This window comes from Fulmarus glacialis, unplaced genomic scaffold (genome assembly GCF_000690835.1).
Source record: "Fulmarus glacialis isolate BGI_N327 unplaced genomic scaffold, ASM69083v1 scaffold7459, whole genome shotgun sequence".
Classification (NCBI taxonomy): Eukaryota; Metazoa; Chordata; class Aves; order Procellariiformes; family Procellariidae; genus Fulmarus; species Fulmarus glacialis.
This window is the reverse complement of record NW_009232555.1, coordinates 9121-27946: the sequence shown is the minus strand read 5'-3', so window position 1 is coordinate 27946 and position 18826 is coordinate 9121. Positions and strand designations below refer to the sequence as shown.

At 50.5% G+C, this 18826-nt stretch overlaps 1 protein-coding gene across 1 annotated transcript in view; it reads right to left on the bottom strand.

The window, feature by feature from the left end:
• ST8SIA2 (ST8 alpha-N-acetyl-neuraminide alpha-2,8-sialyltransferase 2) overlaps positions 1–15358 on the bottom strand; it is an 18731-nt gene extending 3373 nt beyond the window's left edge. Inside the window, exons 1-5 of the mRNA XM_009584939.1 lie at positions 15318–15358; positions 12548–12610; positions 10440–10568; positions 9648–9905; positions 7097–7390 (exon numbers count right to left, since the gene is read on the bottom strand). Of these exons, the coding sequence (XP_009583234.1) occupies positions 7097–7390; positions 9648–9905; positions 10440–10568; positions 12548–12610; positions 15318–15358 (785 nt within the window). The remainder of the gene's footprint in view (positions 1–7096; positions 7391–9647; positions 9906–10439; positions 10569–12547; positions 12611–15317) is intronic.
• Between the last annotated feature and the right edge of the window lie 3468 nt (positions 15359–18826).

Here is an 18826-nt window from a genome sequence, read left to right as displayed (position 1 = left end):
GACAGCAATTAAAAGAGAAGAGCAAAGAGCAGTTCTGAAACCCAACACTTCCTTTCTCAGAGCCATTCTCACAGCGTGGACCTCCTTCAAAAGCTGGTGCTGTGTTGTTTCTGTAAATAAACCCTCAGGGGTGGAAGCAGCTACAGAGACAGGCTGGTGCCTGAGTGGGATGCAGCCATGAACAGGAACCGTGATGCTGTCAGGCAAAAATTGTCCAAGACAGCTCTTGTTTCGGATCACGGTAGTGACAGATGGAAAGTGCCATCAGATCTTCAAGGCCACCTTTTGTAAGCAGGCAGCCTAGACACAAGCCCTAGCACCTATTTGAACTAATACTTGATGGTAGCCAAGGACAGCGGCTTCAAGAAGAGCAGCTCAGAGAGTTTCATCCTAGCTGGTAGGTGGTTCTGGTTGCTCCTCAGCAACATCCATTTTCCAAAAGGTTTTCAAGAAACTTAAGAAGTCTCCTAAGCAGAACTGCATAGCGCTGCTGCCGGCTGCCTGAGCATCGGTGTATGCCTCCTATGAGGGGGCTGCACTGCAGCCACAGGGGAAGCGACCGCACAAGGATTTATTATTTGGATCTTAAAACCCAGAATCCTTCAGGAGATGATAAAATGCCCCTAAGAAGCCGCAGCTCCCACCCGGGCCAGGGAAGGTGGCAGCCTCTACATCGCACATCTGGAGCGTGCACCCCAAGGCACTGACAGTGCTCATCCTCCCCCGGCATCACCGAGTTCAGGGAGCAGAGCTTGGCCTTGATTTGGGCTGAAACGCGGGGTGCAAAACCCCTCCCTGCAGGCAGTGTGTTTGAGGACCGCTAGCGAGGACAGAGTCCTGCTCTGTGCTCACCCACCACCTCCTGACGTGTCTGAGAAAACCCTAAAACACCTTGTACCCTCCAGGTAAGGGTTAACCCGCAGGATAAAATGCACAGAAAATCCATTGCCCTGATGAAATAAATAAAAAACTCAGGTCAATGAAGAAATCAGGTTTCAGCAGTATCAGCTGCATTATTTAGTGATACATATCAGAATAGCTGAAATAATGCAATTTCAGACCCTTTTAAAACAGCTTATTCATGAAAGTGTGATACAAACACAAGCTGTTGTGGAGGTGCTAGTCCTTGACTGTCAGAAGCATATTACCAGTCCGCCACACACATCCTGCTCCCATTAATTCTCATGAAAAACCAGCTACAGATAATCAGAGCGAGTGCCCTGACAGCGCTCCGCACTCACGTTGGTGCAGGCGAGGACAGGACCCGCCGGTGCTGGCAGGGCACAGCATGTATCCCGGCTGCTGGGTGGATGGAGATGAAGTGCTGGAGTCCAGGCAGCTATCGCCCATCCAGCTTCTCCCAGCCCTTTTCCATCCGTGTATCCAGTCTCCTTTGCCACCTCCAGCAAAACAGCTGAGAGCCATGTATAGTCATGAGATCTGTGCTGGACGGGTAGGAATGGGCAGGTCCCCATCCAGATTCATGCTAACACCGATTCCAAAAGCTGGATCTGGAGTCAGAGTTGGGCTTTATCCCCAGGCTGGGCAAAGCCCAAACACCAAATCAAGCCTCTATATCCAGACTGGATCTGTACCGTGTGACTTGGGTCTGGTTTTGGTGACTTGGCGCAAGCAAATCAACGCTGAGTCATGGATAAATAACTCTTTTCTCCTCCAGGTCTTGAGCTCTGCCATGCCCTTTCAAACACACGTGGTACTCAACACCCACAAGTTAAAGCCTTTCCAAACAGCCAGAAGAAGAGGAAAGTAACTGGGAAGAGGATGACCCTATTTCTTTCCCCCTTCCTTCCTACGCCCCTCCCGTTCTTTTGACAAAGAAAAGACTAAATCTTCCTGATTAACCGGAACAAATTAACTGTCTTGGGGTCCCAGTGCGGACACACCAAAGCTCGAGTACAACGTGCCTCAAGTGCAGAAGGGGCGAGAATAATTGCCCACACAAGGGTTTATTTCTGGGATATCCACTGATCTAACCCACACGTGGCTTTATGGGGCGTTCGTAGTCCCCCACATCCTACCCCAGTCACACACTTGTGAATGGCTATTTCCACCCCCTACACCCTTTGGTCACCTTCATCCTTCACCTGAGTGCAGGACCACTGTCCTTAAACCTTCTGTGGGACCAGAGAGGAAGGGCTTTAAGGCACAAGTCCCCGGGGGCAGATATTTCGGAGGAGCCCCTGTAAGCGTAAGGGACCTCAAGGGAGGAAGCATGAAGTAGCTGGTTTAGAAACCCCACAACTGGGTGACACTGGCTAATCAACAGCAGAACCGATCTCAAGACAGAGAGTGAGAAAAGATAAGCTGGGAGAGCTGTGAAAAGGAAAAGCAGCAGTTTAGGTTTGATGTGTTAGATAGCGGGGTGATGCGATCAAAGCAACAGGTTAGGAGAATAACCTGCACATGTGTGTCCTGCATGCCCACAAGCAAGGCAAGGCTGTCGGAAAGGATGCAGCATAACCAGGACGCCAGGCGAGGAGGGACCAGGGGAGGGTTTCCACCATGGCTCACAGATGGGAAAGGCAGCGTCTGAGCAGCACTGCCCTGAAAAATCGGCAAAGGGTGATGCGATCAAAGCAACAGGTTAGGAGAATAACCTGCACATGTGTGTCCTGCATGCCCACAAGCAAGGCAAGGCTGTCGGAAAGGATGCAGCATAACCAGGACGCCAGGCGAGGAGGGACCAGGGGAGGGTTTCCACCATGGCTCACAGATGGGAAAGGCAGCGTCTGAGCAGCACTGCCCTGAAAAATCGGCAAAGGCTTAGATGTTGTTTGAGTGTGAGGACCTAGAGAGGCATCTGAGGCAAAGATGAATCCACCTTATGCCCCACCAGGTTGCACTTCTGAGGATACGTGGCAGAGTTGCATTATGCAAGCTACAGACCCTGAGCAAGGCGATCACTGTCGTGAAGCGACACTTTGCAAGGTGAACTGTCATGGCTATTTGGATGTTAAACCTAATGGGAGACCTAGCCAAGGAGCTGGCAGGTTTATTGATTTTTTAGGTGTTTTTTTTTTTTTCTTTCAAGAAGCTCTTAACAAAATCTTACGGGATTAGAATTGGCTACTGCCAAGAGACCCTCGTGATGGACACAGTGAGAAATGCTAGACTAGATTATACAAGGCAAACTGAAACGTGTCCATGAATTCTCCGCAAGGAGTGATAGTCAAACCTCCAGACACAATTATTTTCCCTTGCTTCCTGCATTTCATGCTATTTCTCTGACAAAAGCTGCTTGGCAATAGGGATTACAAGGCTTTTTGGAGACGCTAACAGATGACTTATAAAGGGCTTGCTTGCTTCCCAGCCAGGAGACGAGCACTGCACTCGCCAGATGAATTGCTCAGGAGACATTTTATAGAATTGCTCCGAAGTGAGTCACGCACCCCCAAAATGCATGGCACCGTCCCCGTCCCCGTGAGCTGGCTCCCTGCCATGGCACAGCTTTCCTCCTCAGCCTGAGGTACTGACTTGGCTTCCTACTGAGCTCCTCCGTCGAAACGCTGATGGCTCTCTCCCCTCCTGGTGTGAAGATGGTGAGTATAACCGTGTAAGAAAAGCCTCCGTCCTATTGCACAGATCATCCAGAATCATCAACACAAAAAGCTATCAGCAAACATTTAAGGCACCCTCACAACTAGGAAGGTGATGTCTCAAATGATACCGTTAAGGACAGCAAAACCAAATGCTTTTTACTTATCTCAGCAACACACACTCTACAAATGCCCCAAATGCACTGAAAATTACAGGAAGAAATGCTCATGTGCCACCGAAATGCATTCTGGTCTGAGGGAAAGCAGAACAGGACAATTACTGTGGTTCAAGGAGGAGTCAAGAACTCACAAATGTATTTCGCTGGTAATGAAGGAAGAAGAGAAAAGGCAAAGCTTTTGTAAGCAAATTGAAGTTGGCTGAGATGTTAGCCTTTGTAGAAAGCGCTATTCCTTGGGAAAAAAAAAATATATATAAAAGAGTGTCTTGGCTGAAAGACTTCCCCCATTTCTTTGTGATTTCCAAATCAACTTAGGATAGATTATGAAGGGTAGCTTTATCCAGCAAAGGAGAAGATGGGCCATCTCTGCAACTGCAGCCCACTGCAGCACAGAGGGATGTTCTGTGGGGCTTTGTGGATTATCAGTTCTGCTGCGTGCTACATGCCACAAAATGTATTCGTTTCACAAATCTCAGGTCTGTCAAAGGAAAGTGTAACGCTACGAGCCCGCACGTTCCGCAGAGAGAGCTGGAGCGACAGAGGAAGTCGTGGGAGACCGTATCGCTGTAACAGCAGAGAGCTCATAAGCAAAAATATAGGAAGATCGTAGGAATTAGAGAGTATCACAGAAGATGGATAAGTAAACTCCTAATGATTCTGGTCAGTTTGACCTGAGGAAAGACTCCTTCTTCATCCCAAACTACATCATATCAATTACTCTGAGCAGATGGTCAAGACAACCCTATAGGTACCTGAGAGACTTCCTATATAGTACCAAGAGCATCAGCACACGCCTGCTCCCTCAGCTGTGGCCAGTTCATTCAATACTGCCTGAACCACTCTTACATCCATCCAAGTCCAAGCCTGAGGAGGCACACCAAGGAAAGGGTTAAAATTCACTCTAGCCTTCCCCCGGAACAGCACAACCCTTTGCCCCCCAGCCCTGGGGGGTCCCTCTGCACCGCTCCTTGGCCAGGCCACAACACACTGGGTAGGCGTTGAAGTGCTCCCATCAGCTCTGGCTTTCTGAGGGGGCTGCAGTTTTAATTATATTAATCGTTAATTAGTAGGCAACCTTGTTTTCCTTCTGATAAGTGTGAGAACAGGAGGGCAGGTCAGGTAGCAGCTCCCTTGGCTTAGAGGGCCACCCCTGACGAGGATTAGCACTGGCTTCTGCGGTTATAATTGAATTAGTGCTGCCTCAGTGCAGCCATGACCCACCTTTCCCTATCGCCCCACAGCTCGGTGACCAGCCCGAAGGACAGGATCGAGGTCTCGGCTGTAGCTCAGACTTAGAGCCTGTCATCAGCATCAGCCAGCATCCGACCACGTGCTGGTCCCATATCCATCCCCCCCAACATTGGCCACTTCACTCACTTGCTGGTCTGACTGGTCACATCCCTCTGAGCCCCAGTAGGTTTTCAGAAGCCCAAATCTACATTCCTTGCACGGGACCCCACTAAAACCCATGGAGACACTAACACGTACAAAAGGAAGACACTACTCCAAGTCACGAGGGACAAGGGTGCATCGCTCCAGGCACCGAGAGACAGTGCTGAACCCTTGGGCTTGTCTCAAAATCCCTGCATCCCCTCCAGCCAGGCAGGACCTGCCAGCCACCACTGGTGGCTCCAACACTGCTCTGTGGGAGACGCACAGGGACAATCAGAGTGCCAGCCAGCCCGGCCGGACCGCAGGGCTGCAGCACAGGAGGGCCAGGCAGGTGCCGCGAGTTGGAAGATAATCTCAGCAGCAGAGCTTATCGAGGCATCCTCCTCTTCTCCTGCAGGAAAGCGATGCCCAGCCCTTGCCAATCCCTCCGCAAAGCTTCCTATGGGAAGTTTCTGGCACCGGGAAAGGTTGCCAGCACAGGATTAGCAGCCTGTTGATTTAAAGGGCTTATTACAGGAGCTTAATTCTATTTTGACAGATGAAAGTAAGTCAATTACAGCTAGAAATAACTCAGAATTTGGGTTGTGGGTTTTTTTTTTTTCTCCCCCCCTGCTCCCTTTCTGTGAGTTGTGGTATGATTTCCTTCCCTTTCTTTACCTCAAAGCCAGCTTTTTCTTTAAAATGCCTCTCTAGCCCAGGGAAGCCTCAAACACAGGCACTTGGGGCAGACATGGTTCTTCTTGCCCGTTACTGCTGCCTGCGATGCACCACGGCACCAGAGCCTCCACTGCCCCCAGCCCGCCTGCGGAGCCCCCCTTCACACCCCTCTCCCCGGAGCACCCCCTTAGGCTTGCTCCTGTGGGAAATGACCCCAAAATCTGTCCTGTGCCCACCCCCTGCACTGACACGCAACCTGAGCTGGGGCAGAGCAACACCCAACATGGACCAACTGACCAGAAGAGCTCAGGCTCAGAGGTGTATGGGGGAAGAAGTGCTCAAAGCGATCAAGAAACATTACTGCTGAGGGTTAGAGGTGGAAGCACCAGCTACACGAGTGATTTCCCATCCCGGGAGATCAACAGAGTCTAGTCAGGATCGGAGAGGACAACTACTGCCACTAAGCTGTCTCCAGCATAAGCCACCGCCTGCCTAGACTCCCTAAATGCCTAATGAATCATGACTCTCCCCAGAGAAATAAAGCAAGAAAGCAAGAGCCTACCCCATCCCCAACCTATTTACATGGAACTCTCACCCCTGGAGCTCTCTTTCTTTTATAACATCCCCATCCCCACCACACCTGTGTCTCCCACATGCCTGAAGTTGCAATAAGGGAGCAGAAAGACCCCTTCCTTCCCTCCCAGTAAATCCATTCACCACCACCCTGCCCTATTTATCTGACCAGGAGGACCAGATCATGTCAGTCCCTTCCCTGGGCTGGTCATTTAAGATGAGCAGCGCAATTAGTACCATTACAAGAGCGTCCAGGCTACTCATGAACAGTCCTCTGCCACCACCAAGCCTGTCCAGGCTGCCATGAGCTCCCTGACCTGAGGAGCTGTGTGAGATTTGCATGTGTCACTCAAGCACAAGGTGACAAACCTTGTCACTAGCTCAGCAAACCACAACACACACATATTTCTCCAAGGAGAGCCCTAACGGTAGGTTGGGGAGTTATCATGGTGACACCCAGGCTTACAGCCAGCAAAGTGCTGGAAGACTCAGATTCTATAGGCTCACTATATTGTATGGCTAAAAGACCTCACACTCCAAGAGCAGAGCAGGGAGCTCCTGCTTGCGAGGTGGTCTCCAGTTCTCATCTAGGGAGCAGCCACTGCCCGTGGAGTCCTCCTTACAGTCTGCAGAAAGAAACAGCTCGCACCATTCGCCTCCAGCACAAACCCATCGATCGCCCTCCAGCTCAGGAAGCTCACGAAATCCTGGCTCCGAGCACACCAGAAACGCTCTCACCCTCGGACAGCGTGCAGCAGGCGCAGCGAGGGGTAGGCAGTCCTGACGTTGATGTGATGCTTCAGGATGAGCTCGTTCACCCACTCCACTCGCTCCTTGCCCCCCTTGGCCATGAACGCCGGGATCCAGAGGATGCTGCCGTTGAGGCTGTGGAGGCGTTGCAGCAGCTTCTCCCTCCAAGTCTCATTAACCAGGTCCTCAAAGGCCCGTTGGATGACCGAGGGGTTCATAGTCACCAGGTCCGTCTTCATGCCCACGTCCTGCGAGTACTCTTGGACAGGGGCCAGATTGCACCTGCAAAGCGAAACACTGAAGAGCCCTTTACAATGGACGTGAGAGAGGGCAGCGACAAACACGAGGGGTGCTTGATGCCAAAAGCCGGTGCCAGTGACAGATGTGCCCATTCTCCCTCGCTTTTGGGAGGAGGAGGAGGGAGAATGAGTCTCTGCAATAAATTAGAGAGGCTTTGACCTGGTAATGATGAGCCATCTTAATATCAGGTCATCATTCCTCAACGTGCTGGCATGTGTGCACATATTCCTCTAAGGCAATGCTAATAACAGACATAACTTTGGTGTCTGGTGGGTGGGTTTGTACGGATCGGTATCTCTTCTGGTGCCGTTCAAAAATAACACGTAGCAACAAACCTCCCGTCTTTGCTGCCACAGCAGATTTGAAATGAAACGGCCTTTCCCACGCAAGGAAAGCGCTTGCCTCGTAATTCTAGTCCTGCTGGGGTAATATTACCCCAAGTCCCTTTTCTCCTCCTGGTGAATCTCTACTAACAGCAGACCCGGTGGCACCGGCAGCGATAACGACAGAAACGGGAGGTGGATGCCAGGACATGGTCTCCACAGGGTTTGGCTGTCTAGAGGCTATGACCTTCAAAAAACATCTCTTTCTGTAGTATTAATTGATGCCTCCTCTCAGGCTGTGCACGCGGATACGGGCACACGCGCTCCCCCGGGAGCTCCCGTGCCACGAGCTCCTGTGTCACGCCAGGGCTGAGGGCTGAGGGGCTGCGGGATAAACTGCCAACAAATCACCCTCGTTATATGGTGGTTTCCTACAGCTCCTTGAGGAGGGATCCGCGGCCGTTAAGCCGTGGCCGTGCCGTGCACGTGGCCCTGGGTAGATGGCACCGGGGACCAGTTGATGGGGGGATGCAGAGAGATGCTCCCCCAGCATAGTGAAAACCAGAGGGTACCCATGTGTTCGCACACTGTGTGCTCTCCTGCGGCGTTTTACAGTGAAGTTACAGTGTTTAACGAGTAGGAATTGCATCCTAACCATCTGCCTTGATAATCAGCCATTACTACTGTTTTCCCTACTTTACAGATGGGGAAACTAAGGGAATGGTGTAAAGAAAATCCAGCTACTGGCACGCAGGGCCCTTCTGAGCCACTCATGGCAGGAATAAAATCACTGAAAATAAACATTGGATCTGAAGAGCGAAGCTGTATCCTGGACACAGAGCCCATCGCTGCTCACAGCCAACCCCGCTGAAAAGGCTGCCTGGACGGAGCAAACCTTCCTCTGAAAGATGCAGGTTCAAGTGGCGGCTCAGATAATCTACGGTGGGAAGAGCACGTCCCTGCCAGACCTGTACTAGCATACGTGGCTGGGGAGAAGTCGCGCAAAATCCCAATCCTTACACCCAGAAAAGCTTTTCTCCTGCAACTTTGCTGCCTGACACGAAAGCCCCTCCCTAAACTTTGCCAGAACTGCAATAAGCAATTTTTCCCTTTGCTCGCTCTGGTTACACTTAAGGATGCAAACGATAACGCCCCATCCCCGGAGCCAGGCTGGCAGCCAGGCAGGCTGGAGCAGCCGGGCTTGAGCAGGGGGCAGGGGTGACATTATCCTCGTTCCCATGTCACGCTGGGGACCGCCTCTGTGAGCCGCTGACGGATTGGGCTGTCTTCATAATAGACTCGCCAGAAAGCAAATGTCTGCACATACATAAATCATCAGCGGACTCCTACAGCCCCTCAGCTAACAGATGTCGGGGATGGGAGGGCAGGCGCGCTCCTCCTCTCCACTTCAAGCATCTCCTGTAGCGAATTCGGTGTGTGCCCCAGTGGGGGTCAGGACCTGCTGCTGCTGGTCCACGGGGCAGTGCATCTGCGGGGCTGTCGGTGCTGGGGATGGAGCGGTCACAGGGGAGCGTCAGACCCGAGTGCGGTGCCAGGGCACCCGGTGCTGGAGGGCAGAAGCGACTTGGGGAAGGATCGAGCTTGTGTCCGTGGGAGAGTCCAGGATAGGGTTTCTTTGCAAGAGGGTAAGTATGTGGGAAAAGAGGAGCGAGTGCTTGGGTGTGGGGGTGGTGGGGGTTAATGGTGCCCTGAGGGGGTTAATGGTGCACCGTGAGAACACATGGGGTGCCTTTGCAAGGACGTTTGGTGGTTGGCAGGAGGACGTTCGCATCGGTGAACTCTACACATGCACATGGGGCTGCACCACATGGATTGGGACTCCAGCTCCTTTCCACCTCTCCGAACCCTCCCCAACCCCCCCCAGCCCCACCGTGCGGCAGGGCGTGGGGCCCTACCTTATCACGAAGCTGTGCGCGTCGATCTCGGGGCCGCAGCCGCTGCTGAGCAGGACCCCCGAGTTGCCCACGATGGCGCAGGTGGGGAACTGCTTGCCCTTGAGGGGCGAGGTGCGGGGCAGCAGCTCGTACAGGTTCTGCGAGACGTTCATGGTGCTGTCCCTGTCAAAGACGTAGTGGATGACGTCCCCCGGTTTCAGCGTCCCCTTCAGCACCGAAATGTCCTTCTCTGCATCCAGGAACTTCAGGATCTGTTTCCTGAGGACAGGGAAAAAAACAGCCCCATCAGGTGAGGTACAGAGATAATTTGGGTCATACATAAGACGAACACTTGCCTCCTGCCCGCCCTCGCTCCGTGGCCAGTCCCACATGACTGATGGTCTCCAAGAACAGCTTTCAAACAGATAACTCCATCTTAAAGCCTGCTCCTTCTCCACCCGTCCCTTCCCAGGGCAGGCTAGCACGGCCAGCCCACCATTAGTGGGGGGTCCCTGCATTTACCCTGGGGAGAGGGTCTCCATCCCCCCTCCACGACCCACCGCCAGCACACACTAATTCCACTTGGCCTGGAAAATGGGGGCTCAAGTACTTCTTGTTTCGTCGTTGCAAGGCCAGCTGGTTCAGCCGGGAATTCATTTCCAAGCGATCGCTTACAGATATGAAGCCTAGCTCAGCAGGAGATAAGCCTTTTATTTCTTCCTCGACTTCTTTAGATGATATACAGAGGCAATTTGCCAGCTTGCACTGGAGAGGACCAAATCTGTCTCTTGTCCTATAGGTAATTACCAGTACCTGATCTTCAAAGAGAGTGTCTGGTTGTGTCTCCATTTGGATGAGGCTGGTTTAATGTTGTGCTTAATGCTTTCATTACTTCTGTCAACAACAGCTGGAGATGAAGAATCATTTATTACTACTTCAGCTCTAGAGAAAAGAAAGACAGGGAGAGGGAGAGAGACAGGATCTGTTAGCATCCCAATGGCACTTCTAATCACTGTCTTCGGCGCCGGCTGCTGGAATTCAAACTTCATCAGAAAAGCAAAATTGTAGTTATTAGCTAAACAAGAACTGAAAGCCTGTTTGTATTCTGCTACACTCAAGCAGACAGACACAAATCCTTAAATACCTGCTCGCTTACACGAACACAGACTTACAGCCGGGCACAGCTCTACAGAAAACACAGTCATACACATATAGCTGTTGAAACGCATGCACACAAAACCACAAGCAGGCTCTGCAAAGACAGGCTGGCGGATGCACGCTCACAGACAAGACACCCCAGAGCCCCGGGGAGCCCCCAAAATTCACCGAGACATTTCCTACATGGGCAGCCAAGGTCGCCGACCTGCTGCCTCGTGGTCACACAGGAGCAGCCCAAAGTGGAGCCAGCTCAGCTCCTGCAGCGGGTTAAAATCCTCGTCAGAGAAGTGCAACCTTCACTTCACCCAAAGGAGAAATGAATTTAGCTGAGCTGGGTACCGCTTGTGAGATCGGGCTACGAGCATCCCATACCGAACAGGGGGAGGCTGGCTCGCTGAGAACTTTTCCCCCCGTTAGAGGAGAGCACGAGGATTTCAGCATCCGTATCGCCTGCTCCAGACCCAGAAACGAGCAGGGGGACGGGCAACAGCCAGATGCTGCGGTTTGGAGACGATCACTGGGAGATCCCAGCTTTTAATCCCTGCTCTAAGAAGCGAATCAACCCCAGCTCTCCTGTACCATTTACATCAAATGGCATGAACTAAGGGAGCCTCTGAGTATTTGATTCCAGCCAGCCACTCTCCAAAAAGAATACCTAAGCATCTCATCAAGAAGCTGCGCATGTGTCTGCAGCCCCGAAAAAACCTTCACACTTCAGAGCACTCTGAAAAATACACAGCCAAAGCACTCGCTATCAGCTAAAGGGACTCTCGCCCTCCAGTGCAAAGGGCTTTTTCCAGCTGGGAAATGGTTTGTAAATAAATACATTTATAAAAAGCGTGTAAACCCCAAGGAGGGAGAAGAGTGAGAGATGGGGCAGAGCTGGCGACCCAAGCTCATGGACAACAACCAGCTCCTGGGAGCACATCTCCAGCCCAGGGAAGGAGCTCCCGAGGACGCACTATCTAATGTTTCAGAAAGGCAAGGAAATGTGTTTATGAATGCTGGCTGCCAGTGTCCTTGTGTGTGTTTGTGAAGTACCTCTCCAGAGGCTGCCAGGCGAGGCTGCTGGATTTGTTTGCATCTTGCATTTGGTCATATCACCTCGTGTCTTGCAAGGCTTACTTACAAGGTGTGAAAAATCGTAAAGGGAATAGATAGGGTAAAGAAATCTTGGGAATAACTACAACTTTTTTGGTTTTGTCCATTTTCTGTGTTTTGATCATTTGTGATGACATCATCACAGAATGACATCACCCTTCCTTTCTTGCGTGGTGGCACCGAGCTTTGCAACCGTGTCACTTGGTAACGCTCGGCTGACACGAAATTATTGTAAAAATAACAGAGACACCCCGAATGAAGCTGCGATGCCATGAAATGACTCTGCAATGGAGCGACGTTACTGAAGTGCATTACAATAAAACCGAATGAAGTTCTGATGTAAGACAGCGATCGCTCTTCTAATAGCACATAGTAAAACTACGAAAATGGCAACTCTATCACTGACTTATTTTCACAATAAGTAACTCTCTCTTTCTCATTCTCTCAATCACCACAACCTGCAGATCCTTGGTTATTTGCAAATGATTATTGCACTGAGCTGGGGGAAGGAGGGGGAGAAACGATTAAGAAAATGCAAAGCAGAAGTGAAAAGAAACAGATACATTTGCAAAATAAGAACAGCACTATCCAGCGAAGAGGAGAAGCAGATTAATAGCTGCCTTACAGCAAAAACAAATGAACACAAAATCTAATTTACAAACCTATTAGATTTGCTATGTAAGCTGTTCACAGCTGATCTGATTGTACCTCTGCCTCCAGAACTCCTGCAAGACAAAGGAAATGCATTATTTATAAACCCAGCTCTTCTTTGCCAAGCATTGTTCAACAGTCAAGAGATCCTGCTCTGAAGGGCTCCGAACGGAGACACTGCTGCGCCGTTCGCGTCCCACCCCATCCAGAAGGGAGATGTCCTGACGCCTGTGAAGAGCTTTTCACATCCATCGTCATTGCTGCCCTACTGCCACCGTAAAATCATTCTGGCAAAAAAGCTCCTAACCAACCCAATTAATAATACCTGCACGATCTAATCAGCCATCAAAGACATCTGGTCTCCATCATCAAAGCAGCATGCGGCCTACAGGTTGCATTAAATACATTTCTACTTTTTTTTACGAGTCAGGTGTTAGCGGTGCATAGAGAAGGTCTCCTCCACCTCCAGGTTGCCAAGGGACTTCCCCTGTCCTTCTCAGGTGGGGACCGAGCTGAATGATCTGGACAGGATTCCCACCACTGTCTTCATCTTGGGTTTTCTGTTGAGACCACCCAACATCTCTATCTTGCCCAGACCAAGCTACCGGCCTCCTGGGTGACTTGTGGAGACCTCTTCCTCACAGTGTGCCTTCTCCTGGCTCGCAGTGACCCAGGCCAGATCTGGGGCCCTGTTCCAACCCTCTCTGATCCCACGAGTGCCCTTCTCCCCACCTTTGTTGTAACCTGGCTGAAGCTATGAGGCCAACTCAGCGCAGTCACTTGCATGTTGGAGCTGAGACCTCAAGTGACGGCCTTGTCACTCCCATGGCCTGACACCGTTGCATAAGGACCAGGGTGCCAGACCTGCCTGAGCAAGACCTGTGGGAACAGAGAGCCAAAGTTTCCAGCACCAGGCGCTAGACCGATGCTATAATGAAGAATAAGTGGGACCAAGCCCCTTCAGAAACCAATGCCGCTCATACGACCTGTCAATCCTCAGTTAAAAATAAATACATACAAGTATTGGTCTGCATCTAGTTGGCTGCAGAGCCCCTTCTTGCTTTAGCCTGCTATTTTCAAAGGGCTCACAAAGAACCAGTCGCCCACTTTGTGACGTTCAGTGGGAGCTGGGCTCCTAGTCAGACACATTTTAACTGCCACGTGCTCATTGCTCTGTTTTATTGTTTCCATTGCACAGATATCCAAATGAACATGCTCGTCAAGAGAACTAAATTCTCTCCCAGCAGAAATATTGTTACCTGGAAACATACACCTTAAATGAAAATGTATCTCAGGAGCACATATTTCTACCAGTCCTGAAAAAATCCCAAATGCATTAGACATAAATGAAAAAGAAATAAGAGTGCATGAACGTCTGGTGCCATCAAAAAAGATTTTGAGACTTGCGCAATATGATGTAAATCCCTTTGTTAGGCTGAGCACAGCCCTCAGGTCTGCGTAACATCAAACCCTTGGAAATGCCGTGACGGTTGTCCCTTTCCTCCCTCCTGCTGGGGACCATCTATGGCCGAGTCAGAGCGATTCTTGCTCCGACACTCTCTTCTCTCCTTTGACAAACCTGAGAGTCAGTGAGCCGTTTCATTTTTTGGTGCATCAAGGGAACAGCAGGTCTAGCTTATTCCTAGAGCCTGCCGGCATTTAACAAGCCTCCGCTTTAATGGGGTTCACCGCGGGGTGTGGGAGCAGACTGGATTAGCGTGCAAACCATGCATCCTTTCAGAGACGTCTCCTCTGAAGGAGCCTTCCAAATGGGGTTCACGCTCCTTCACACTTGGTGTAAGACAGATAGGGACTGGATTAAGGGCTTTTAGAAAAAGAAACGCTGCTCCTTGAATAAGTGCTGCTTCACAATCTCTGCAAAAGGACAAAAAAAAAATCCCAGAAATTAGGAAGTGGAGAAGACCAGTTAGCACCCACCTCATCCATGTTTTGCATCTACAGCAGGGCTTATCTGAAGCATCACAACATACTATTCAAAGGCATTTATCCAATCTAGCTTTACATGCTCCCAGCGACAGGTCTGTGCATGTCTCTTGCGGAAATTAAGGCAGACATCGGGGGTGGAGAGGCTGGAAGTGAGGAAGACAAGTTGAGAGCACATCTCCCAGCTCCCTCTGTGCCAAGGTGGTGGGGAAGGAGATCGGCTGCCCGGTTCCCCTGCTGAGCAGCCCCTCAAGGGCTGTTTCAGGGGTTACTCTTTCTCCTGCGCCCACTGTGAAAAGCAAAACTTTTCAAAATATTGTAATGCAAACAGACACGAAGTGTTCTGCTGTCATATAGGAGCATGGAGGGGGTGGCTCATCGCTGGAGGAGAGAGCAGGGCTCTGCTAGCCAACTTCCCGTGACTTGCTCCGCGGCACTGGGCTTTGCTGGCCACAGCCACCGCTGCAGGGCAGCATCTGGCCCAGCAGCATCCTGGATGCTCTTGGTGGACACCTGAGATGCTGGCAGAGACACTGCTCCCTGTACCAGGCTTGGTTTCTCTCCCTGAGCCACGGAGATTGCCTGAAGCTGGGACACGATACTTGGCTGAAGGTCCCAGCTGGTTTAGTGAATCCTAAAATGCTCCTGCGGCTTCAAAACCATCGGCCTTTTGGCCCTTTGTGTCCTACACTGCAACTTCTGGACACCTTTCCTACAATCTCCCTTTGTACAGTCGAAGACAACATGCGCTGTGAATATGATACCATGGGGTGTATTGCCCTGTCCAGCCATCCTGCTCAGCTCAGCCCACCAGTGGGTACCAGTTGCTCAGAACACCCGTAGTTTAGCAAAGCATGGTATTTTCCAAGGTCTGCCATACTTCATTACCAACACGGGCAAGCCAATATCGCTGTACTGCTTCACTTCCCCCACCTGGGAAGAGGAAAACATCAAGAAATGGAAGGCACTAATTAAGAGGCACATGTTAAAAAAAAAAAAAAAAAAAAAAAAATCAGCCCATTTTATTATACCTTGCTGACCTGGAGTTTCAAATCTCTTGGCTTCAAAAGGCAAAGACCAACCTCGATTAAAATTACACAGATAGGCATTGATTTTGAAAAGCTTTCTAGTGCTACACCGTGTTTAGATTGAATTGCCTTATTAATCTAGTTGTTATCAGTTTGATTGTATAGCCGGCTCCACAAAGTACCAACCTGCTTCCTAATCCTATTCTTTACAAAATGCTCTTCTTTTGACTTCTGTTGGGATGTTTTCCAGTGATAAGTCGCATCTATATGTGCTAATGCCATATTACTGGCTTATACCATCCTTTCTCATTTTTGCTTTGAGGTTTTCAAGCTGAATTTCCACTATCTAAGATATTATATAGGTCAAAACGTTCTGTGCTCAGATGTAAAGTGACACTGATTCATATATCAGAGGATAAGAAAGAAAAATTGCCTTATGGTTCAGGTCCAAATTTTCTTGGATGAATAATTTCTGACAAATCAGGTATGCGAAGACTTTTCTATTCACGCACTATGAATGGGCTGTTTAGGGTTTTTGCTTCCCTTTTCATCGTTTCCCACTTCTTAAATGATACTCTTAATTGTTGCTAGGTACAGCTCGGTCTTGCTTCGAGCAATTTCGATATGTGAAATCAAAGCTGCTTTGACTGAACAAGTAGGTCACACAGCCTCTTTGGGCGAGCGGATCTGTAAGAGCAGGCTTTACGCATCCATATTCTCAGGCTTACAAATTCAAAAATGTGTTTTCCATGGATATTTTACGATGCCCACCTCCAATTCCTGCTTCCCCCCAGCAGAGAATACACGTGGGAAGTGGGTACGAGAAGCATGAGCTAGCCAGAAATTTCAGCCATACCCAATCACCCATTTAGCCACATTTGTGGAGCCCATTCCTGGTGGAACAAAACCTCTGCTTCTTCCTGACCTTGGGCAACCCAAGTCCTCTTCTCCCTCCTCCACATAAAAGAGAGATAATAACATCTCTGTAACCACTTGAGGGATTGTTAAACAGAATTTATTCATCTGAATTCCTCAGAAAGAGAGTTCAGAGTGCCACAATTTTTATCTGAGGAGTTCAAATGATTAACACCTCCTAATTAAGTTTTCACAACCTGCTTTTGTGTTAGGCGCATTTTATGATCCTTGTTTTATGGCTGGGCCAGTGGGGGTGAAGTGGCTTGGCCCGTAATACCAAAAATGACAGTCCCAGAAGCCAGGACAGGCGCAGGCGCTACGGGCTTACAGCAGACCTGTCCTCTCAAAATGCTGCTCTTCACTTGCTGAGAGCGAGTACGGCTCTTGCTGGGTGAGAGGGTGGGACACATCACCCAGAGGACCACGGGAATCGATCTGAAAAGGTCTCACTGGCCTGAAAAGCACATGTAGCCACTGGCCTCCTGCAATGGCTGCAGGCTGCACCCAGGAGGCAGCCCATATCTATTAAAAAATAAAAATTGCCAGCTATATTTACTTTGTTTTTCAAGTGTTGCTCTGGTGGTGTCCTCAAGACCAGAATCACTATTTTCTATCTGAAGAGCACGGTAGTGTGATGCCAGGCCCGGTCAGGGACCACCCTCCCAAAATCACTGCCCTCCCAACCCACGGGCTGTCCCCGAGGCAGCTGGGTGGGGAGGGGACCCAGAGCAGGGCGCTCACAGACCCTCCGCGGGATGCTGCTTCGTGGCCAGATGGACCCCATCACTGTAACTAAGAGTTTTGGGGAAAGGGAGATGCCTGCCCAGCCACTGAAAATGAAATACAAACACAAGATCGTCCCTCTCCTCCCAAACTCGATAGACTTGCTCCCGCTGACGCTCACAGTGATACACAATCCCGTGTGCATCCACGGGCATAAGCCAGACCTTGCAGCGTCAGGGACCAGCTGGCACCTGCACGCCGCCTCGTTAGAGATGGGCTATTAAATGAGTGAATTCATTTTGCTGACTAAAAGCAGTGCAGCCATTAAGCTAAGCCATGTGCTCCCCGAGTCCTCAAGGAAGGGGCAGATTCGCTCGGGCCACTGCTGTGAAATGGGGGTCGGGATACAGGTTCCAACCCTCTCTCCTCTTCCCTGAAATTCAGGGATTGTGGTGAGACCGGCAGAGCAGCAAATGCCAACTCCAGGGCTTTGGGGGAAAATTGCCACATTTCCAAGTTGTCTATGAAAGGGGAATAATTGGCTTCCAAGTGCCAACCTGTCCAGCCTGGCCCACAGGGTGGAGAAGCAAAGGTGCCCCAGGAGCCCAAACTGAGCAGGAACCGAGCCCAGAGGGTGGCAAGTGGGATTACCCAGGGACCGTACCCTGACTCTCCATCTGCACATCAGAGTCTTGCTGAAAAGATGGGAGAAGGCCACCTTCATCAGCAAGTCCCCTTGTGGGCTTCTCACTAGACACTCAAGTGGCTTCTGTGGGGTTTAGGTCAAAGCCCACCCATATCCACAAAGTGCCCTGCTACCACAGAAGAGACAAAATACGGAGAGGAAAGGCTTCACTGCTGCTTAGCCCCACGCATACACCAACTTGCAAATCAGAAAAAAAAAAAGCCAAAGCCAGGCGAGAAGCGATGGGATCTGAGATGTGTTTTTGACCCTGAAGATCAGGTTCTTGAACACAACATTGTGCACCCTCCCTAATGCCAGTCCTCCTCATCCAGAAACGCAGCTCTCGCAGGCTCGTTTCTCGTCTCGCCTTCCTGCATCACATTTCGTAACACACCGGGAGGAGCCAGGACATCTGACACTTGCAGATCCTTCTCCGTGACATTTCACCGGTTGGTTTTGAGGCTTTCATCCCGGGGTGTGGAGGAGATTGCGAGTAAGAGAAGCGGTGGCCGTCGGGTAGCCCTGCGTACCCGCACTCTCCTGGCAAGCCAGGTTCCTTCCGTAGGGATTAATTCGGAAGACATTTCTTTGTGTTTGTCTGCTAGGATGAAATACATCTTTACGAGACGTTTGCAATCGCACTTTGATGTGTTTAAAATCTCACTTGTTCATATTGTCACAGCTTGGCAGCCCGAGTGTCAAAAACTTCCTAAATATCAGGTGCTATTTTTACTGCTCCAAATTTCATTCTTTCTATCGAGTCATACGACCACATTTGGGAGAGTGTGCCCATACCGTGGCTTTCAGGAAAATCACCTTGCCCGGCTGGGGTCCCGCTGCAGCTCCGGTATAAGAGCCGCGGGGGCAGGGCTCATGCCTGGCTGGCAGCATAGCACCTTCCAGCAAGCCAAGGAGGTTTGGTGTAGAAGCACCAGCCGATGGCCTTGCTGTTGCTCACGGCACTTGCTATTACCCACCACGAGAAACGCAGATCT